General features: G+C 37.3%; 1 protein-coding gene across 7 annotated transcripts in view; it reads right to left on the reverse strand.

Moving 5' to 3' along the window:
- Window positions 1-3,079: 3,079 nt before the first annotated feature.
- The window catches only part of IKZF1 (IKAROS family zinc finger 1), a 122,690-nt gene continuing 101,813 nt past the window's right edge, over window positions 3,080-23,956 (reverse strand). For 2 of the 7 annotated variants that reach the window (XM_081346496.1, XM_081346492.1), the window contains 4 exons: window positions 16,708-16,875; window positions 15,081-15,206; window positions 11,147-11,281; window positions 3,080-7,517 (listed from right to left, as the gene is read on the reverse strand). In XM_081346496.1, the coding sequence (XP_081202622.1) occupies window positions 6,811-7,517; window positions 11,147-11,281; window positions 15,081-15,206; window positions 16,708-16,875 (1,136 nt within the window). In that variant the 3' untranslated portion in view covers window positions 3,080-6,810. The remainder of the gene's footprint in view (window positions 7,518-11,146; window positions 11,282-15,080; window positions 15,207-16,707; window positions 16,876-23,956) is intronic. The other 5 variants (XM_081346493.1, XM_081346495.1, XM_081346494.1 and 2 more) reach the window with 5 other exon arrangements.

Genomic DNA, 23,956 nt, shown 5'->3' on the forward strand with positions numbered 1-23,956 from the left:
TAACTATTCAGGTCCATCTGCAAGGGGTACCTTGCATGATGGAGCTGGACTCAGGTTCTGCGGTCTCCATCATTTCTTATGAGACATTTAAGGGAATTTGCGATAGGAGTATAAACAGGGTTCCTCTGAAGCCCACATCATTAAAGCTATCAGATTTCCAACACGCTCCCATTAAAATCGGGAATGGCCACCGTGTCCATGGGATTTAAGGATTTTCAGGTTCCCTTAGACATATTGGTGACTGACGGGCAGAGAACTAGTTTAGTGGGGTTGGATCAGTTTGATGCCGTGGGTATTTGGATGGGGGGAGTGAATAGCATTCAGCCCAAGCGTCTCGAATCCATCTGCAATGAATTTGCAGATGTGTTCAATGACAGGCTGGGGAAATACACGGGTCCCCCCATAAAGTTGAAGTTAAATCCGACGGTCTCACCGGTGCGCATTAAGCCTCGGAGAGTTCCGTTCGCTCTCAAGCAGAAGATTGAGCGTGAATTAGACAAGCTGGTGGAACAAGGAGTTTTAGAGCCAATGGAGACTGGGAAACCCCTATTGTGATGCCATTAAAGGTAAATGGGGAAATTAGAATATGCGCTGATTATAAGGCCACCCTCAACCGAGCTTTAAATCTGCATGCTTACCCGGTCCTGACGGTCTGGCAGGTTCTCTCAGCTGTTCAAGGTGGTGGGGTTTTTGCTAAGCTTGATTTGGCACAAGCGTATCAGCAGCTGACTATCACCAAAGAATCAGCAGATGCTCAAACCATAGTGACACATAAAGGAGCCTTCCGTGTTAATCGTTTACAGTTTGGCTTTTCAGTGGCTCCTGGAATTTTCCAAGAAGTCATGGAGAGAACTTTGAAGGATATTCCTGGCATGTGTCCGTATTTTGATGATGCCCTCATTGCTGGGGAGTCTGAGGAGATCCTGTTTTAAGCAGATTTCATGTTGCTGGGCTTAAGCTTAAAAAAAGTAAGTGCAGTATTGGAGTTGCCTCCACTGAATTTTTAGGGTTCAGGATTGATGCTAAGGGCATTCACCCTACAGACTCCAAGGTCAAGGCAATTAAATTGGCTCCCACACCCACCAACAAGGCAGAATTGCAGGCTTTTCTGGGGTTACTTAATTTTTATCATGCATTTTTGCCCCACAAAGCTGCAATCACAGAACCTTTACACAGACTGTTAGATTAAAAAAAACACCCATGGAACTGGACCAAGGTCCATGAACAGAGTTTCACTAACCTCAAGTTACTACTGTCCAGTGACTCAACCATCACACATTTTATTGAGGATAAGCCCATCTTCATTGCGTGTGATTCATCCCCTTATGGAGTGGGTACAGTATTGAGTCGCATTGAGGACAATGGGGAACAAAGACCAATTGCATACTACTCCCGGACACTGTCAAAAGCGGAAAGGAATTATGCACAAATTGACAAAGAAGCTCTGGCAATTGTGTCAGGAGTCAAGACATTCCATGACTACCTGTATGGTAGAGAGTTCACAATTTGTACTGACCACAAACCATTGCTGGGGTTGTTCACCATGGATAAACAAACACCACAAATTCTTTCCCCAAAAATGCTCAGATGGCCCATATTCCTATCTGCTTACGCTTGTAAACTGGTACACAGACCAGGGAAGGACATGGGCCATGCTGATGCATTTAGCAGGTTGCCTTTAATGAGCATTGATCCTGACCCAGCACCAGCGGAACAGATTCTACTCATCCAGGATCTTCCAGAATGCCCACTCAAGGTGAGAGACATTGCTGCTGGCACCACTGCGGACAAGGTACTGAGCAGAGTCACCACTTGGGTAGTGTCTGGGTGGCAGGATAAGAGCCCGGGCCCGGAATTCCAGGCATATTTTATGAGGAGACATAAGTTGTCTTCTCATAAAGGATGTCTGTTGTGGGGTAGTAGGGTCATTATTCCTGAGAAATTGAGGGAAAGGGTTTTGCAGTCTTTGCATGAGGGTCACCCAGGCATTGTAAGGATGAAGGCACTAGCTAGAAGCTATGTCTGGTGGCCTGGTCTGGACAAAGCCATAGAGGAGCAGGTAGCGGGGTGTTACACATGTCAGAGAATGAGGCCAGATCAGCCTTAGGCTCCCATTCACAAATGGGAGGCAACACCCCCCCCCTTGGTCTAGATTGCATATTGACTTTGCTGGACCATTTCAGGAGCAATTGTTCCTAGTGGTAGTTGACAGTCACTCCAAATGGCTAGAAGTCTCTAGCATGACTACTGCAAAGACTGTTCAAGTACTGAGGGGGCTATTTGCCACGCATGGGTTGCCTGATGTGTTGGTCTCCGACAATGGCCCACAATTCACATCTGCTGATTTCCAGGCATTCACCAAGGCCAACTTGATTAGACACATCACATCAACGCCCTTCCATCCATCGTCCAATGGGATAGCAGAATGAATGGTGAGAACATATAGGTATATAAAAGGGTAGTTGCCTTTGTTCTCCCAGTCTGTGCTGAATCAATAAAGTGTTGTCCTGGGTCGTCCATCTTGGCCATGTGGTCCAGAACTCACGATCTAACAGAGAGCGTCCTCTTGTATAGTATTGTGGTTTGGTATGCTGGTTTGACAGCCACGGATAGGAAAGTATTACAGAGGGTGGTGAGTACAGCACAAGACATTGTGGGCTGTCCCCTGACACCACTGGATGACATCGCCAGGGCTCGTTGCCTTGGAAGAGTGAGGAAAATTCTCAGGGATAACTCACACCCTGGACAGTATCTCTTTACTCTCCTACTATTGGGTAGGAGATATAGAAGTATAGCCAGCCACACCAACAGGCTGAAAAACAGCTTTTATCCGTAGGCTGTTAGGCTTTTGAATGAGAAATAACTTTTGTGAATTTTATGCAGAATTGACTTGGGAGGCCGGTGTGTGGTGTAGTTGGTTCACATGGTGTAGTAAGTTGGAGGGTTTGTTGTCACTGTGTGTTGGTGGGTGGGAGCACAAAGGGAGGCTCAGCTAATCTCAATGTACACATAGTTGTACTTTGACAATAAAGGTTCATTTCATTTAAACAACACTGTTTTAATTACAAAAAGTTTTATTAGTCCTTTTACTACTTTTTGTTGATGGTTATTCTGTGAGACTCCTCCTCCAATAGTAATTTTATGGCAGTGCCCATGATACTTTTACAAATATGCCAAAAATAACAGTTTAATTCTTCTAATTACTATAGAAAAGACAATTCTTCTGTGGCATTAAAAGACCCTAGTATTTGCTTTACAAATTACAGTCTTTTGTTTGTAATTCCCCCCTTCTCCCTGCACACTCTCTCAACACAGTTACATGTATACACACTTAGCCAGAATCTGAAGACTGTTCATCATGCTATATTTTCTATTCCTTAGAAGAAATGTTCCAAATATTCTGTACTGCAAAATGATTAATCTTTTGCCTTCAGACAAAAGTTACAGTTTTTATGAAATTCACTTCATTGTGTTTTAAATACATTGGTCAAAAATGTTATTAGGAGTACAGTATAAAACCACAGCAAAAATGTCTGTAATATAGGTTTAAAAGGCAGCGCCGAAATAAAGCTGAAGCTCTCAAAAGCATTGATCAGTTGCTATTTACAGAATTGAGGCATTCTATCAAAAGAAACTTAAATTAATATCAATTTACCAAAGTATACATAAAAATAAAAGCCTGGTCAAACGTGTGGCAAATATGACAATTCCAATGATGGGCCTTGTCAGTATGGTGTAGATCACTAATATTATCCTTCCCTAAAGTATATGTGCTTTCAGTGTTAAAGAGAAAAAACTAGAACAAGAAACACCATAAACTCTGATCATACATTAGTGATACAAAGATAAAGTATATTAATTTTAAATGTACTTATATCTTGTGGCCTTTGAAATTACAGAAAATTGTTTAGGATTATTTAGTTCAAAGAATCATCATTGCATTGATGTTCACCTACAAACTGACCATTTTGTTCAGTGAATGGAGCCAAGCCTCAAATTCCAAGGAATGTGAACATAGACCAATCTATGTATTTGGGAAAAATCAGTGTGTGCAATGTAGTGAGCAGCCTGTGCTTATGAAAAATGATGAATCAAAGTGAAACCTCAGCAGTGAAAAGCCACTCTTAGAAATTATAAATTTAAAAGCCAGATATAGAAGAGGCCGATTAGAAGGGGCAATAGTTTTAGCTGTATGTTTCATTACTTTAAAATGTTGACTAAAAATGTGCAGAGTATAACAAAAGTTTGATAAAATGTGTCATCGAAGTGCATCAAAGTGTACCTGAAGCAGTTGTGACTTCCTATTCAACATATACCCCATGACAAACTTGTTATATAATATATGAATCTTTCACTATTAAATTGATGCACACAAAATTCTTCAAGTTAAAGAACAGAGATAAAACTATTATAAAAACAAAAGTGTACCTTAAGTGCAAACTGAACAAAATATGGGGTTTGCAGGAAGGATTTAACTTGATAGTGCAGTGGTACCTCGGTACTCGACTGCTTCAAAACTCATCAAATTTGGTATTTGACACATTTTGATGGGAAACTGTTGTTCTGATCCTCATCATTTGGTGCTCAACACAGTGCAAAAGGAAGTGGGGGACAGCAGCAGAAAGCAAACAGAAAGTCGGCCATGCTGGGAAAATTGCTGCAAAAGGAAGTGGGAGACAGCTGCAGAGAACAGACAGGAAGTTAGCCATGCTGGAAGGTTGGTGACATAGGAAAAAGAAACAGATATAAGAAGTCTTCCCAGCCAACTGCCGACTATAGAAGAATGGACTCTAAAGGTTTCTGACCTGGCGGAAATGGCAAAGATCTCGGCTTACTTGAAGGATCATTCGCAAGAACGTTATATTATGGAGTGGAAAAAGTGGATTGATTATATCCAGAACAAATATGGGACTAAAAAGTTTCATTTAGCATTTGAATAGGTTTTCCTTTCTTTTTTCTTTTCTTTTTTTTATATGTAATATTAATATTGCTTGTAGTCATTTTATATGAGCTAGAGGGCGATAGAATTAATAGTTTATTGTTGTTAGCATATGGATGTTTATGATTGCTCTTTGTTTTTATACCTTGTACTTAGCTCTGGGAAGTCGGGGGGGGAGGGGGGAATGGGGGGAGGGATAGGGAGGGTTAGGTAGGGGTGGGGGGAGGGGGGGATGGTTAAAGATAAAATGTACTGTAAAACTTTTCAATAAAAAAAAAAGAAGTCTTCCCAGCCAAAACAAAGGGTCATGATAAGTCACATAATTTGTTTGATACTCATCTTTTTAATGCTCGTCACACCTCCTGCAACCAATTAAGGATAAGTACCAAGGTACCCCTGTACTGAGTTTTTCAAACCTCAAATACCCTTGTATTGTTGTAGTTGTAGTTTTCCCAATTTTCTAATAGATGCACCATTAAAACCACAAACAAACATATGCATTTGTGGAGACTTTATCATCAGTTTTACAATCAGCAAAAAGATCGACCACTTATCAATAATATGCCAAACTGATCTATAAAAAATGCATCATCCTAATTGTGCATGTTTTACATAAAACAGATGGATGTGTATAAACATCCTTATGCAACTGAATCCAATGAAACCAGGCTATACTGAATATATATAGTTTGTCATGTGTTATTTATCAATATTGATCCACAACTAATAAGACTAAAAGCTACCAGCATCAATATTCAACAAAGTGAAAATGGAATTTCACATAATAGCCCTATTAAAATGTTCCCCCTTCTTTTATTCCTAAAACTTGCACAAGTGATGATGATGTGCTTTTAAAGGGGGGGAAAACATTGTTTAACAGCATTGTTATTTCCTTCCCAGGATTTCAAGTTGTTTTATAAACTCAGTTGCATGAGAAACAGAATACGGCACAGCTATATGGCAAGAACAGATAAAAATACAGCACATATGTAATTGTTTCAAACTATACAACAGGCTTTCTTTTATATTTTACCAATCAGACGGCAGTTGATTCACATTGAATCTGTTTAAGATTAGTTTGTAGTTCTAGTAAAACTGAGTCATTGGTCCTTGAAAATATTAAAGGATCTGGGTTTGGGCAAAGCACTTCATGCTTTCAGGAATTAATTGGTTCAAGTAGATTTTTCTTTGAATAACTCATGAAAATTATATCTATAGTTAACATAATTGTACTGCTGCTCTATTTTCAGAGCAATACAAGTTTAAATTCTTCTGGCCATACTCTGCTTCCATTAACTAAAACATGGGATCAGAGCACTCACATCTTATCAGTTAGGAAAAAAAATGTTTCTGTTGAGACAAAGGATAGATGGAAAAATAAGTGGTTTTAACCTGTTCTAACTCTAGATTGTTGATTTAATTAATACACTAGTTATTACAAAAATGTAAAAAGTGTATTTTCAAAACAACTGCATAAAAATATGCTAATTTTATCTTTCTACGTTTCAGTCAAATTCAGAGATGAGTGTGCACAATTAACAGCCTTAAATAGGGGATGGGAGTGAGATTTTGCAAGAAGCATTTGCTAGCAAGAAAAAGGTTCTTTTACTTAACTAAAAGTTTCTGTTTACTACACTAACATTTTTGGCTACCTACATTTGCAAAAAAAAAAAAAACAAAAACCCCACAAACCACTATTATCAATATAAAACTGTCTCATGAATGCATGCTACAAGAAGAGCTCATTTCTGGCAGCCCAGCTTTCTAATATGTATTTTTATTGAATACTATCCTGTTGATTGTGTTTTTTTTTTCCTTTTGCTTTATGGCTGCTGTTCACATAGCTCCAAATACTGCATACAGCAAAAGTTTTAATTCATGTTGAAGCGGTGTTCCCCTCGAGTTATGTGGGAAGAGAACTCATACCTATCCTGGCTGTGATAGCCACACATATTACACTCAAAAGGATCACGGAACCCATGACAACCCATATGGATGGTATACATTACATGGTCTAGAAAAAGAATTCTACAGTGTTCACATTTGTAGACTTTTACTTGCTCCCCATTGCCATTGATTACTTTGAAAGCATCTTGGGAGCTGTCATTGCTTCCTCTTAGGACATCATACTGCCTATGTTCTTCTTTTATGGAGAGGCCATTACGTGCATGAGGCACTATGTGGTTGGTTAGGTATATTAAACCACTACGTTCTTCATTATTGCTCTCAGTATCGGTGGAGTCTTGGCCACTGTTGCTGGGTGAAGGGTCCCTTTCTGAAGAGATGGACTTGGTTTTAGAAAGTAGTAACAAGTTTTCCACTGCACTGTCCTGAGCTGCATGATTGGCTCGAGCATGGTTGTCTCCAAGGGGTTTGTGAAGCTGATACATTGGACTGATGACAGGCACTCCTTCTGAGCCACCAGGGGGTGTCTGCACCAAAGGGCGCAAAGATTCTGCCCCTAGATAATTGATGGCATTATTAATAGCTTGGTCAATGACATGTGTTTGCATCATATCATTCTCCTTTTCATAATTGGTGGTTGTATCATAGGGAATATCAGATATACACTTCTCACCTGCAATCCAAAATATATCAGAGTTAGGCTTGGTTTTGAAATATTTTTCAAGATATCAGGCCTGATCAATAAGACTTGATAATGACATTGCGAAAATATGAATAATCTGCACACAAAGGTAGTAAGTTGAGAAGGTGTGCACAAAGGCAAAGATTCTAAAATGACATATTTCTAATACTTTTTAGCAGAATCTCTGTTTGGAATTCAGCTGAACTTGCCAATTTTCTGACTATTTGTGACTATTATTTTGTTTGATTAATATAATTTATTATTTGAGGACTTCCTTCCTTCCTTCCTTCCTTCCTTCCTTCCTTCCTTCCTTCCTTCCTTCCTTCCTTCCTTCCTTCCTTCCTTCCTTCCTTCCAAAATTAGGTGCCTTTGTATTTTTTTTAACTCCTCTTATTGGGAGACAAAACCTGATCCTTTGGACTGTGGACCTTCACATGCTACAGCATACCTGTGAGCTGTCAGAGATTCCATATACCGTATTTTCTGGCGTATAAGACGACTGGGCGTATAAGATGACCCCCTACATTTCCTCTTAAATTATAGGGTTTGGGCTACACACACCAAATAAAAATTAAAAAACATCAGATTTGATTTTAATATGGTAATTTTAATTCAAATGCTTATGACATGCAAGTACTTAGTAGGAAAACTGTCACTTATAAACATAAGGCTCTTTGTCATCAAACATGTAAACGTAAAACAGTGCAAGTGGATTAAACTTTTCCTAATTTGCTCGAAAGCTTTCCCTGCACAGACCAAATGGGAGATCTGCTCCAGGTTTTCCAGCCAGCCCTGTCCCTAAAGTTTCAGCACCCAGCATATAAGATGACCCCTGACTTTTGAGAAAATTTTCATGGGTTAAAAAGTCATCTTATATGCCAGAAAATATGGTACTTGCTGTATGTGGAAAGGAAATTTTTTATATAGAGAGTTCTGGGCTCAGAGAGATAATTCCCAAATATGGCTCCTTTGTGACATAGTCTGACATAGTTTGCTATGAGAAAGAGAGCAAAGCTGAGAAAGGCTTGGTGGTACCAACATGAAACTCCTGCAGAAGCAGAATTGAGATCACTCTCTATTTTTCTCACATAACTTTGTATTCTCTGCAAAGCAATTTTCTGAACAAAGCATTGTAATAGATTGGACAAAGTACATGTGCATGCTGTTTTTGCTGTCTTCCATGATTTTAAATGTTCTCATAGAATCAGACTTGTGTGACAGAAGTTAAAATACCTATGATGCAAAGTGGCAGTCAGATGAGCAGAGTAGTAACATAGCAAATAAACCTCTGCTAAAAATTCTCATGTCCTAAAACTTATTTTCTCCAGAATTGGAAACATACTTTTATTCCTGTATGGGTCAAAAAGCAGCTTTCTGTAGGGGAGGAAAAAGGTTTATAAGCCTGGAACAATGGCTTGAGAACAAGAATTAAATTCCCCTCCAGTTGCTTTTAATTTCAAAAAAGCAGGGCATCCAGTCCTGGAGATCCAAGATTCTTCATCATTTCATCCAATTTTCCACTCAATGCAGAAGATCAGAATTTGTAAATCAGTAATTCCTAAGAACACCTCCACACTGAGATGTTTGAAACTAGAAGCTTTCTGGTTTTTTTTCCTAGAAATTAACTAGTACATATATAGAACTGTAGTGAAATATTAGCATAATCCAACATTTTGGGCAGGGGAGGGAGAATTATCACCTAATGGGAAAAGAGATTCTTTCTTGTGACCAAAGCAGAATTGTGGCTACTAAACATCTGAGTTACTTGATTTCATTTTGATAAAGCCTTCATGTTTTTAGGGCCTACATCCATGTTTTACTAAAATTCTTGCTGTCATTATTGTTATCTTCTTACGCCACACTGTGTATAACTGACAGGAAACACTACTCTTCTAAGTCTTCATAGCTGGCAAGATTTCTTATTATGACAGTAAGGAAGTTAGAGCATGAAAATTGCATCTTCCTCTAGTCCCATGCCTGGCGTACTCCATAACCAAAAATGTTCTTCTCAAAGTTAACAAACAAACTCATATTTGCTCCATGTTCATAGATTTTGTATTCTGAAAAAAAATGCATGGCACTTTATTGAGATAATGTTTCTGAACCTAAGAAAGAGAGTAATTTTCATCTACAGTACAATGTAAGGTCATCTGATGAGGCTACCTATATTACAAAAGTTTCTGGGCAACAATATGGAACACTACTATCACATCTCCTAAATACCAGTCCTATGCGTTTGGCAATATCTTTGGCTTAGTAATGCTGTTATTCCTGTATCATGCAATTATACTCCGCAAGACTAAGAGTTTTATGAAATCATTTTTCTTGTGCATTTGAATTACTAATGAAGTATTCAACATTATACTGATGGGACATGTGAATTTTATATAGTTTTCATGCTGTTTCGATAGCACGGATAGGAAGCTAGGTATAGTGAACTGGATGAATAGTTTTCAAAATGTTAGTAAAAAAATTCTGCATATACATGAAAATCTTCTGTGTACTAAACACACTGTACCATAAGTGTTCATTCCATTTTTAAGCAACATTATAAAAATTAAGACATTATTCTTGGTAAACTATACATATAATCAGTAGATTTGGCTGCAAAAGCTGAATTTTCTCAATATCTCATGTCTTGCTATTAATTATTTCTCTTTTTTAGTTGAGATTATATACAGTTGAATCAATCAGAATAAGCACTGGAACAGTAGATTTACTTTAAACTATAGCCCACGTTGGACTTTCACCAAAAAGGGGGAGATTATAGGAGACATAGGAGAAAACTATCAAATCAGAAAAACTGTTTTTGCTCAAGTCAGAAGGTCTTACTTCTCATTCAATTACTCTAGTATTCTCAGAGAAACTACAAATATCTTAGAAGTGCAATTTTAGAAATGGTGAATCCATGACTCTTCAAGGTGCTGAATTATCTTTAATCAGTATCAGTTGCCAAGGCAGGAATCATGGGAGTTGTTCTATTTGAAAAGACATAGATTCAATCTTGGTAAATAATTGATTCCATGTCAGATTGCATCAATTGCTAAGGATGACAATGTCCAGAGTTTTTGTATCCCAAAGATGCTGCCAAGTATGGATATCACTTTCCTATCTTACATATCTTTCCCTATGTGTGAAGCTTCATACTGGAGGTGGTTGGTTAATTAAGTTCAATACCATCTCTGTCCCATGTGTCCAGCACCCTTCTTTGCCATATTGTCTCTAAGATTGTTAATGTTTTTTCCCCTGCTAGTTATAATGGATATTATTGTTTCTAATGTTTTTATGTTGTAAACCACTCAGAGTTGTTGGATACAAGATGGGTGGCATATAAATTTTATAAACAAACAAACAAACAAACAAACAAACAAACAATTTCTGTATTCACTCTGTCTGCTTCCCTCAGTTGCATGGTGAAACACTTTCTGGAGACTTTCAATCATGTCAATGCTGTTTTATTGATCCAAAATCTTTGCATATTTTTTACTTGACCACCACTAAGAGCAGCTTGGAATCCACATTTTTGGTGAATTGTTTTGCTCTTTCTATTGTTATACAGAAGTACCAATGAAATGGAAGAATCCAACCAGGAAAACAAGGGAGCAACTTTTAGTTCTTACCAACAAATTTCTGAGGCAGAGAACTCTTACGTTTGGCGACGTTACTTGCTAGCCTGTCCAGCATAAGGGAGCGCTCTGATCCCATCTTACATAGGTCTTCGGCCATTTCACTTTGGCTGGTTTCCTCTTTCAAGACTGGAAAAAAGTGTTAAAGGACACCAGATGTTTAAGGCACAGTTATTTTCGTTTTTTTCTGAAACTGCTGACAGTCAGGCTCTAAAGCTGAGAAGCAACAAAAAGAAAGGTAGCTTGGGGTAGCTGAAAATTAAATCCTATAACAAAGAGATGCAAAATCCAAGTACCCATTGTCATTTTTAATACAAGAGAATATGACATGTATTAAATATATGGGCATAATTATATAAATGCTTCCTATTTTAATTTGAATTAAGATTTAGTTCAGCTTAGATTTACTTTTTCCCTCTGCTTTCATCCATTTCTTTGTCCCACCTACTTTTTAAAAGAAAGCTCTTCTCTGAAAAACAAATCAACAGTAACAAAAGTGCAGCGTAGTTTGTGACAGTGGTAACCAGTGACTTTGTGAGTGTGCATAGCTGCTATTAAAAAAACAAAATATAAAACATAGGCATAAAGCAGGGGTGTCAAACTTGCAATGTCACATGACACGTCACAATGTATCATGACTTTTCACCATTGCCAGCAATGGGGTGGGCGCAGTTTTGCGCCCCTGGCATAAAGCAAAAGTGTGGAGGAAGGAAATGCCCTGTGATAACTCCGTTTCTTCTCTCTTGGACTCGAGCAGGGAGTAACAAGTCCTAATACTCAAGCAAAACAGGATGTTTTTTTTATAACCAAGAGGCCTTACTGTGTATGTTTTCCAGGAGAAATATATATCACTGAATTCTAATGCAGACCCTCATTAAGGAAGACCACCTTGTTTTACTATGGAAAAGATGTATGTATGTATGTATGTATGTATGTATGTATGTATATTCCTAAGAAATGAAGAAGTTGTAGGATAATTCTAGATATGTTATTCTACAGCTTCCTTATCTTTTCTCTAGAGGCAGCTTGTGAGACTCCAGGTTTGAATTTGAAGATCAATCAGAAGACTCAATATAAATTAAGTGAAGCAATGATCTTTAATAATTTTAATAATTTTCTACTTCCCTCTATCATTGTGGGAGGGAATTCTGTTCCACTCCCATAACAGTTTCTGATCCTTCAAGTTGCTGTTTCATTGTAAAGCAACTCAGAAATCAACGTCCATAGTGCTATTCCAGAAGAGAAACAGATTTTGAAATTTTTTTTTTGTTACTTTAATACAAACCACTTGTTATCAAGAGTATATTTGCAAAGGAGATACTTGCTACAGTTTACATAATCCATCATTTCTACTATGGTTACCTGGTGACATTCACATACTGCTCATACTCTATCACTCATATTTCCTGCTCTGTGTTGAAATCCATTGTTCTTGTGCAAAGGAATGATTTTGCCTTATCCCAACACCTAAACCTTTTCTATTTTCTACTTGGTTATAAATCATTGGCTATTTATTAAAGCATTGTCCTTAATCACTCCACTGAGCTTTTTAAATGTGGGGCTTATGTCAATTGATTCCAAATTATTTTCAAACTTTTTGTGCAATTGCTACATTACTGGATCTCTACAAAGTATTTCCAATCATCTGTACCAAGTTGGAAGTACAAATTTGTGTGAAAAAATATAGCCCAATTTGTTCTGGTTTATTTCTGTTGTGATACTCTGATTTATGTGCCCTCTAGTCTGATTAATAGATATGGTGAGTTTAAATACCTGCACATTTGGGATATTTTGACTGGTCATAATACAATCCATATGTATATTGTTTTTGAAATAGTTTAGCACACAGTGTCATAGATGCTCATTGTAATCTAGAAACAAAAGTAACCCTTTGTGTAAATCAATTTGTTATATTTAAAAGTTCCCAACTTAGCAAAAATGAAAAGGTCTCACAACATCAACTGTCAGAAGCATCTCATCTGATTTCCAACATTACTTTGACAGACATTCATTAAGATTATTTGAAAATGTGACAGCTATACAAGCACAGAGCTGTGGTGGTCCAGTGGTTAGAGTGCAGTACTGCTCACTCCAGTAGTTCGATTCTGAGTTGTTCAAGGTTGACTTCTGAGGTTGGTAAAATGAGGACCCAGATTGTTAGGGGCAGTATGCTAACTCTGTAAGCTGCTTAGAGAGGGCTGTAGAGCACTGTGAAGTGGTATACAAGCCTAAGTGCTATTGTTATTTTCCAAAAAACATTAAATGTAGCATCTGCATATGAGGCCTAAATCAACATAACCTACTGACAAGATAATCTGCAGAAATAATCTTCAGGACTTCCACGTGATACAACCATTATATATCCTGTGCTATTATATATTCCAACTGAGCTGATCATTTATTTCTAGATTGAAGGGGCCCTAGTTGTCTCCCACATTATGGATCAGCCTACCTGAAAGCTAAATTAGCACAGGCTTTGGCATTCTGTTACAAAATGAAAACTGCAGGCCTTGGAATACTACCCATTTTTATGGTGCTAATAATTGAAGTACTTGATGCAGTTGGGAATTATATTATTTTCATTGAGTTACTTCTGCTTTATGAACTGCTATACATGTCTTTATTTATTTGTGGGGGGTTTTGAGATTTGATAATGTTTTTATTGTGGTCATATAATTTGCTAGCAGAAATGTAATTAAGAGCAAAGAAATAGTTAAAATGCATTGACAAGATCAAAGCAATTTTAATTTTTTTCATTATACACACAGTAATAGGTGTATCAAAAATGCTTTATCTAATCTTGTTACAGAGACTTGATACAGTTTGTATCTTTTCCTGAAAGGACCTTACTTTCCATATAGTGTTTGATGGCAATGTTAGGCATTGTGTTTCCAGTAATCCAAAATATGCCTTCAGAAAATGTGCAATAGCCTTGTGGGGCATTCTGCTTTAAACTGTTCCAATGCAAAATGAATATGTGCTTTTAAAAAAGTGTAGAAGAAGACTTGTATATAACTGGTCTGATCATTCATATCCAATTCATTCAGATATGCAATTAGTATGCAACCAAAGAGCTCATAACCAATAGTTATCTCAACTTTAAGAAACAGTGGTCTCCATCTGTTTCTCTATGCACATTATTAATGCACGTCCATATTTTACTGTGCATTCAGCAAAGATGGAATAAGCATGAATTGTCCCCTTTCAAATAAATGTGTCTGTATGTGTGTTTGTACCTTATGATATGCAATCACTGAGATGGTTGATTAATGAGTGCTGAAACAGGAATAGGAGAAAGAATATTGCTTCTAAAATAATTTCCATATCAAAGAACTTTTTTTCCTTGGAAGATAAAAGAATTCTATCTCATATTTGGAGGTTTCCCAGATATTCCTACTTCATGTTTTACTTCATGCATCTGATATTGAAAGAGCTAGAGTAGTATTAATTCTCAGTATTGGAGCCAGTGGGGGAAAGGAGGATTGCTATTTGAGAAAGGCAGGGAAGATAGATGATCACACTATTGAACCTGCAAACAGAAAGAAGAAATAGCTTCTTATTGCTACGACAATAAGATCATCTATAAAATTCTCCAAAAAGGCATAGCTGTTTGAAAGTTAGGAAGGAAAAGAAAGTGGACAGCATAAAAGTAGCCATTCAAAGATAAGGAAAAGAGAAACAGGAAGGATCACTTGCTCAACTTCAACTGAGCAATAGTAACCAGACAAGTGGCCAATAGCTATTTCTCACATTCAATCTCTCTGCCTTTGGGAATTTGATCAGTCCCTTCCACCCTAAACTTATCAGTGCTTTCTACAGCTCCTAAAAATGTTAGTGCTCCAACAGAGCACTGGACTACTCATAAAGTTGGGCCTTATAATTGCAGCTTATTTTGAAGCCAATCTTGCCTTTTGCTTTGTATTCTTACCCGGATATAGGCCACCTGAAAGATTCATGGTTTGTAAATAGTTGTGGCAGCGCTCCTTATGTTCTTCCAAAGAGCTTCGCTGCTTATAACTCCGACCACAATATCCACATTTATGAGGTTTGCCAACTGCAGGGGAAAATGGAATTTATTGTAGAAACTCAAAGAGATCTGGGATAATATAGTCCAGATAATGTGACTCAAATAAGTACAAACAGCCAGACTCAACAGCCATCCTGAAGAATGAAAAGGATAATTTTTACTGCAATTTTGGGGGCATGTAATTTGGTCATGTTGTAATGAAAACAGGCCCATTAACTCAAAATATCCTGCCACTAATACGATTTTTTTTGCCAAGTTAGAATTTGCTCAACTCTGGCTTGAAGATTTGAGTTCATTACAAATAAATTTAATAATGAATAAAACTTGCCTGATTTTAAAATCATTTTGAAAAGTTATTTTGCATCTTTTCTACAAGAAAAGCTATAAACATGAAATTTTGACTTGAAAATTGTTTAAATGCAAAGACTCAAACCTGCATTCTATGCATGTAATATTAATGCACATATCTAATGGTAAAGAAATTTTAGCTGTTAGTTTTCTCCGTTATTGCTTCTATCTTTATAAAATAGATTGACTATGGTAGTTTTTTTAGTTATCAAATAAACCATGTTTCCCCAGCTGAATAACAGAATAACAGAGTTGGAAGGGACCTTGGAGATCTTCTAGTCCAACCCTGTACTTAAGCAGGAAACCGTATACCATTTCAGATTAATGGTTGTCCAATTTTTTCTTGAAAACCTTTAGTTTTTATGTTTTTAAACCACAACCTCTGGAGGCAAGCTGTTCCTATATATATACAGTATATATATATATATATATATATATATATATATATATATATATATATATATATATATATATATATATATATATATATATATATATATATATATATATGTGTGTGTGTGTGTGTGTGTGTGTGTGTGTGTGTGTATATATATGTATATGTATATATATATATATATATATATATGTGTGTGTGTGTGTGTGTGTATATATATGTGTGTATATATATATATATATATATATATATATATATATATATATATATATATATATATATATATATATAAAGATATAAAGATATAAGGAATAACCTATATCTTATAATTTTATATTTGGTTTGGCCCCATCTGTGGAACTGTTGGCCATATGTAGTTTGTAAATTTATGATTCATTGCATTTTACAGTGCTAATACATGACCATTTATTCAAAATAATAAATAGTTCTGAATCAAATCTATAGTTTGCTCTGTACTTGACAATTCTTGGGATCTCACAAACAGGTAAAAGATAATAAGAAAAAATTATATGGGCTGCTGGGCTGCATACAAACTGATAGGAAATACACTGTTCCAGTCTGTTATTCTGTTCTGTTGTGGGCTAGTCTACCTGAAAATTTAATTGAAATGCAATTAACCAAATGCCTAGTAGGCCTTTGGTTTCAGTTGAGGTTAGAAGTAACCTCAACTAAATTAGCATTAATCTCAAATCATTCTGTAGATATAATTTGCTTTGGCCAAGTAGCAAGCAAAACTTTTCTAGAATTTTCTATCATGGAACCTACCGGAATGGGTCCTCAGATGGCCCGTAAGAGCATCTCTACGACGGCAAGCATAGTTACACAAGTGGCACTTGAAGGGCTTTTCGCCGGAGTGTAACTTTATGTGGCGGAGAAGGTTGCCCTTTTGAGTAAAGGATGCCCCACACTGATTACACTGGAAGGGGCGTTCGCCTACAGGGAAAATGAGAGGGAAAAATATGTGAGAACAAAACTCTTACAAGGTAATTGGAGGATGATTTCAGTGAGAAAGTTGTTTTCCAACTGGTGCTCTGTGACTTCCACCAGCTGCAGGTTTGATATAACATGAGCCTTTCAGACTAAACCTGCCAGTTCCTTAATGCTTCACTGGCTGGGTCAATTTGATCTGAAAATCTAATTTTTTTTCTAAATCAGAATGGCACATCACAATGCAAATTCAAACTCATTTAAATAAAGTGACTGCAACATTTTGTGTTGAAGAGCCACTCTTCCTGATCAGCAGTTTTGGAATAAACCAATATCCAATTTTGCATGTTGTGGCATTTGGTGGGTTTTTTTAATGTGGCTTTTTTCAAAGGGTCTTTAAAATATGCCACTGAAGCAGCAAAATAAAAAGGAAACTCATTAAAAATGCATTTCAGGATCACAAGTTCATTTCAGCGTTACATTCTTATATTTAAATGAAAGGCACTTCATTATAACAGTTATAATAACTTCTTTTCATTTACATTTTCCCTGTATTTTCCCTTTCAATTTCTTCTCCATTACCTGACTGTCCCTAAGCAGCCAAATCAGGAAAGAGACAGAAAAGTGTGGGGGCAGGTGGGTGAGTGAGAGGGTGGGGTAGGGTGGGGTGAGATGGACTAAAAAAGGAAGTTAAGACAGAGCAAAGGAGAAAACATCTTCCACACAGAACTCCTAACTCTCACTGCTGATATGTTATATCAGGAATTGACTGCAGGCTTCTTTTTCTTTGTTTTGTTTTGCTTCTTTTGGTTTTCCTTTTAAAAACAGCCCAGAGTAATTGTCAGATTCACTTGTTAGGATTTATACATGGAATTGTTTTATTGTTAAAAATATCTTTTGAAGACAATAGGCTCTTTTGGTTAGACTATGCTTTACTAGCATTGCCAATCAACCTGGAGCATTTTAAGAAAATAATAGGGTAATTACAGTTTGGTAATATTTATATACTAATCATAATTCAAGATAGATGCCTTGTTAGATACTAAAGGAAGTTAGAAAACATTGTCTTGCAGCTAATCAGGCATTATTGCTTATCTATAACAATTCTCCTACAGTATATTCCTTATTTTGCTAACATGCCAAAACTAAAGTAACTTCAACAATGGTAAAATTTCATTTTGTATCTTGACCAGTTTAACTTTGTCTTCTCTATATTTTATTAGTCAAACCTGACCAACTGTAATTAAATCACATTTCCTTTCCTTTCTCCCATATCCTTTGCATAACCTCATAGTAATTCAAATATTATGTAGCAGAGGAATTTAGTGAGGTGCTGTAATAAAATGTGTGGATGACCTTGAGGAACAAAGGGAGAAGATGCTGGCTAGGAAACAATCAGACAAGAGAGACCAGTGGCATAATGTTAGAGAAAGAAGCTTAGGAAGAACTCATCCTAATTGATCAAGCAATTAAAAATGGTGACAGGAAGATTGTACTTTCAGATTTGCACGTTTCTGTTAATATACTCTCACAATAAAGTTGAATAAACACATCTAGTCATTTTTCCAGTCTGGTTCACCTGGAAGGGGTGACACCAATCTTGCAAATCTGAAAGTACAAACTTTCTGCCACTACTTTTAACCTCTTGATCTATTAAGGCAGGTCCTTCCCAAGTTTCTTCCTCTGACTGCTAAGCCACTGGGGCTCTGGCCTCTCTTGTCCCACCGTTTCCTAGGCAGCATCCCTTCCCCTCATTCCACAAGTTCATCTACATTACAGGTGCCCCTGCCTCACCATTACCTAACCCACTCTCTCTTCTCTATCAATCATTACTCCTGCCCAGCATTACAGATCCCCATTAAATGTTGAAATATGCTACTTTCATATAAACACTGATAATATAAATCCTGTCTAATAAAGGTAAGAAATCCAATGAGACAATCAATCTCCCTCTAAAAGAAGGGTCAGTTCCCATAATCCTTCCTAATTACTACTAAAACTTTTTTCTAACTGAAAAATTACTAGATATTTCTAGATATGTTCATCTTAATAAGCTAATACAGTACATTTCAAAATATGTTAGTTGTAACCAACAAATGGTTTTTCCAAAAGAAGAATTTATTCCAAAGAGAAATTTGAATTTAAAATATTGAACTGCTAAAATAATCATTTTGTCATTTTTTTCACTTTCTAATCTTATTACTTTTTTGAACAGTATGTTAAAGTTTAGCAAATCAAGAAACAATGGTTGGAAACTGATCAAAGAGAGAAGCAACCTGGAATTAAGGACAAAGTTCCTAACAGTGAGGACAATTAACCAGAAATTGTGGGTGCTCCATCACTGGAGGTTTTTTAAGAAGAGACTGGACAGTCACTAGTCTGAGATGGTATAGGTTCTCCTGCTTGAGCAGGGGGCTGGACTAGAAGACCTCTAAGCTCCCTTCTAGCTCAATTCTGTTCCTTTCCTATTTCTATTCTATTCTGTTGTGTTCTATCCTATGATCTATGATTTCCTTATTACTTATCTCCACTCTATGAAAGCTTCATTAATAAACTTGCATGTGTCTGTTAGAATAGCAATAGCATTTAGATTTATATACCACACCACAGTGCTTTGCAGTACTCTCTGGGTGATTTACAATATAGAAGAATTATTTGCATATTATTCCCAACAATTTGGGCCCTCGTTTTACCAAGCTTGAGGGATGCGGTGGCTCAGTGGGTTAGGACGCTGAGCTTGTCGATCAGAAGGTCAGCAGTTTGGCGGGTCAAATCCCGAGTGCTGCGTAACAGAGTGAGTGCCTGTTACTCGTCCCAGCTTCTGCCAACCTAGCAGTTCAAAAGCACGTAAAAATGCAAGTAGAAAAATAGGGACCACTATGGTGGGAAGGTAACAGCGTTCCGTGCGCCTTTGGCGTCTAGTCATGCTGGCCACATGACCATGGCGATGTCCTCGGACAAGCGCTGGCTCTTCAGCTTTGAAACAGAGATGAGCACCAGCCCCTAGAGTTGGAAATGACTAGCACGCATGTGCAGGGGAACTTTACCTTTTACCAAGCTTGGAAGGCTAGAAGGCTGGAGTCAACCTTGAGCCCCATCAGGGTTGAACTCCAGGCTGTAGGTAGAGTTTGTCTGCAATAATGCACTTTAACCACTGCCCCACTAGAAACTAAAGTCAAAGGAAAGGATAGAGCAGGTGGAGTTCTAGGAAAAATATCAGCTTCCCTAATCAGGAAATTGGAAACAGCAGCAAAGTTTGAGGAAAGAATTATTACCACCTGCACTGTGAAGCCCAGTTTTTGTGGTATGGGCATATACCAACTGGAAGATAATTCTCTGTGCAACTGAAACATTTTGTTTTGATATCCCTTCATGTGAAAATTATTTAAAAATAGTTTTGAAAAAGAAAAAAAAGATAAATGGAATAGAAATAGAATATTGAAAAAAGTATCTTCCTTTAACTAAGGATGTACATTGTGAAAGAGTGAAAATACATGTTGCATAGGAGAAACAGACATAAGCAAAGTGCTAGAAAGTTGCAACAGTATCCAAAAAAGAAGTTGGCAAATCAATCTTAAAACTGCAATTAAGCAATATCCAGATTTTGTACATATTTTGTACTATAGATATTTTACATTAAGAAGATATAACAAAAGATTAAGCTGTGAAATGATTTTAAAATATGCTATAGGTTTTTTAAGAATGAGGAATTAATGGAGCTGCCCTATATATAAAACCTCAACTTAAATCTAAGTTACTTTTAGCAGATGAACATGGTAGATTTGTAGTAGTGGTAATTGAATTTAGTTGAATAAAATCAATAGTGGTGGCCCTATACAGGTCAAACGATGATATAAGTAAATGTTTTGAATATCTTATGGATCAATTAATACCCTTTTCTTATGAAACTTGGTTTATGTTGTGGGATTGGAATGGAGTGACTTTACCAGCTTTGGATAGATCATCTACCAAGGTGATTAAACTCTCCCAGGGTAAATTACCAAAGACTTCTTTTGAGATGATGGACAATTTAGTACTAACAGACTCATGGAGAAACAAAAATGGTTCTGGTAGAGAATATACTTTTTTTTCTCAGAAAGACATAAATCTGTTTCAAGGATTGATATGAGGTGGATTTCTAAAAATCTTGCAAATAAAATATTGAAAGTTGACATTTTACCTAAATCTTTCTCTGACCATAACCCTGTACTTTTGGTACTTAGAGGAAAGAGTTTAAGCTATAAATGGAGATTAAATGAATCTATTTTGCAAAAGGAGGTGATCATAAAAGATTGCAAAAAGAAATTAAATGATAATAATTTAGATAAAGGGACAATCTTAACAACTGTATGGGATGCTAGTAAAGCTGTTTTGAGGGTTATTTTATACAATACTATCGCTTACAGAAGAAAAAGATCTCTGGAAAAGGCACAAAAGATATTGGATGAAATTAGACTGAAAGAAATCGAGCTGCAAAAGACACCTATGGATTCTAAAATTTCACATCAAATTAAACTGTTACAGCAACAATCGTCTATGTTAACAGTTCAAGAAATAGAAACAAAACTGAAGTATGTGAAACAACTTTGAGTTTGCAAATAAACCAGGAAGATGGTTGGCATATAAACTAAGGAAGGAGAGGTAAAAGAGAATGAGAAAAATTGTGGAGTAATAAGGTGATAAGAGAATATGAGCTTGTTAAAAAGACTTTTCATAGTTTTTACTTCAATTTGTATAAAAAATAGGAGTTAGATATGTCTAAAGTAGATGAATATCTCTTAAGATAAAGGTTGCCTAAGCTATCACAAAGTCAGAGGCAACTTATGAATGACCCAATAATTACCTTTGAAATATCAGAAGCTATTTAAAAAAATGAAATCAGGTAAAGCTCTAGGACAAGATGGCCTTACAAGTCAATATTATAAGTGCCTTGAAGAGGACCTTTTTCAGCCTCTAAAGCAGGGGTGTCAAACTGCCACCCTGCAGGCCAGATGCCACCCCCACTCCATTGCTGGCAATGGCAAAAATGTCATGATACATCATAGTATCACATGATGTTGCAAATTTGGCAGACCTGCTCTAAAGGATATAATGAATGATATATTACAGGAAGGAAAGATACCTCAACCATGGAGAGAAGCCAATATTGTGTTATTACCGAAGAAAGGTCAAGATGCTACAAAGATAAAGAATTATAGACCAATTCCATTATTAAATAAAGTCTATAAATGCTTTGCTGCAATTTTGGCAGAAAAACTAAAGAAGGTCTTACAGGCATATTCATGAAGACCAATCTGATTTTCTGCCAAAAAGACAGCTAATGGATAATATGAGGACTGAATGAATGAACCTTTATTGTCAAAGTACAACCATGTATACATTGAGATTGGCTGAGCCTCCCTTTGTGCCCCCATCCCCAACTTACAGTGACACAAACCCTCCATCTTATTACACCATGTGAGCTAATTGCACAACACACCGGCCTCACAAGTCAATCATACATAAAGTTTATAAAATTATATCCCATTCAAAAGCCTAACAGCCCATGGATAAAAGCTGTTCTTCAGCCTGTTGGTACAGCTGGCTATACTCCTATATCTCCTACCTGATGGTAGGAGAGTAAAGAGATACTGTCCAGGGTGTGAGTCATCCCTGAGAATTTTCCTCACACTTCCAAGGCAGCGAGCCTTGGCGATGTCATCCAATGGTGTCAGAGACAGCCCACAATGTCTTGTGCTGTGCTCACCACCCTCTGTAAGGCTTTCCTATCCATGGCTGTCAGACCAGCATACCAAACCACAATACAGTACAAGAGGATGCTCTCTATAGTAGACCGGTAAAAGAGGGTCATTAGCTGTTGTTCTACCCTGTTCTTCCGCAAGACCCTGAGAAAGTGAAGTCTTTGTTGGGCCTTTCTGGCCACCTGGGTTGTATTAACTTTCCAGGTAAAATCTTCGCAGAGATAGACTCCCAGAAATTTAAAGAAGGAAACTCTTTCCACACAGTCCTCCCCGATGTAAAGTGGGGCAGGTTCCTCCTTTTCCCTCCAGAAGTCTAGCACCATCTCTTTCGTCTTGCTGATGTTCCGGTGCAAGTTGTTGTTACAACACCATATGGATAGTTTTTGTACCTCTGCCTTGTATTCTGTCTCATCCCCACCTGTAATAAGACCCACCACGGTAGTATCAGCTGCAAACTTAATTATCGCAGTAGATGGGTCGGGCGATACACAGTCATATGTGTACAAAGAGTACAGATAGGGGCTAAGCACAGAGCCCTGTGGTGAGCTGGTGCAAAGCTTCAGGGCGGTGGACAAAGCAGACCTGACCCTCACTGTTTGTAACCGGTCCCTGAGAAAGTCTTGAATCCAATCACAGATGTAGGGGGAAAATTTCAAGTCAGTCAGCTTCTCGATGAGAATGCTCAGCAAAATGGTGTTGAAAGCTGAGCTATAATCAACAAAAAGCATCCTGACATAGCTTCCAGGTTTCTCAAGATGACTTGCTACAGAGTGTAAAGCAGTAGCTATGGCATCGTCTGTCGACCTGTTCCCCCTGTAGGCAAATTTATGTTTATTGAAATCCAGTGGGAGGCATGTCCTGAGATGTTGGAGAACCAGTCTTTCAAAGCATTTCATGACTACAGACTAATGCAACAGGTCTGTAGTTATTCAGGCACTCAACTGCAATTTTCTTGGGGACTGGGACAATGGTAGCTGCTTTCAAGCATGATGGTTACACATGCTGTTTGCAAGGAGATGTTAAAAATCCTTGTCAGGACCCCTGCTAATTGGTCGGCACAGTTCTTAACCACTATCCCCAGCACCCCATCTGGGCCTGTGGCTTTGCTGGGATTCACAGCCTTCAATACAGTTCTCACTTGGTCAGCAACTCAGATAGGGTGAGTTGCTGAAAATCAGAAGGCCGGCTGTTTTGAATATCACTGAATATTTACAATATCATAATGAGAAACTTGCAGCTCTAATATTCCTAGCTGCAGAGAAGGCCTTTGACAATCTAAATTGGGTTTTTATATTTAAAATCCTGAAAGAAATGGATTTTGGAGAGAATTTTATTTAAGGAGTCAA

The sequence above is a fragment of the Vipera berus genome, assembly GCF_964194415.1.
Source record: "Vipera berus genome assembly, chromosome: Z".
Taxonomy (NCBI): domain Eukaryota; kingdom Metazoa; phylum Chordata; class Lepidosauria; order Squamata; family Viperidae; genus Vipera; species Vipera berus.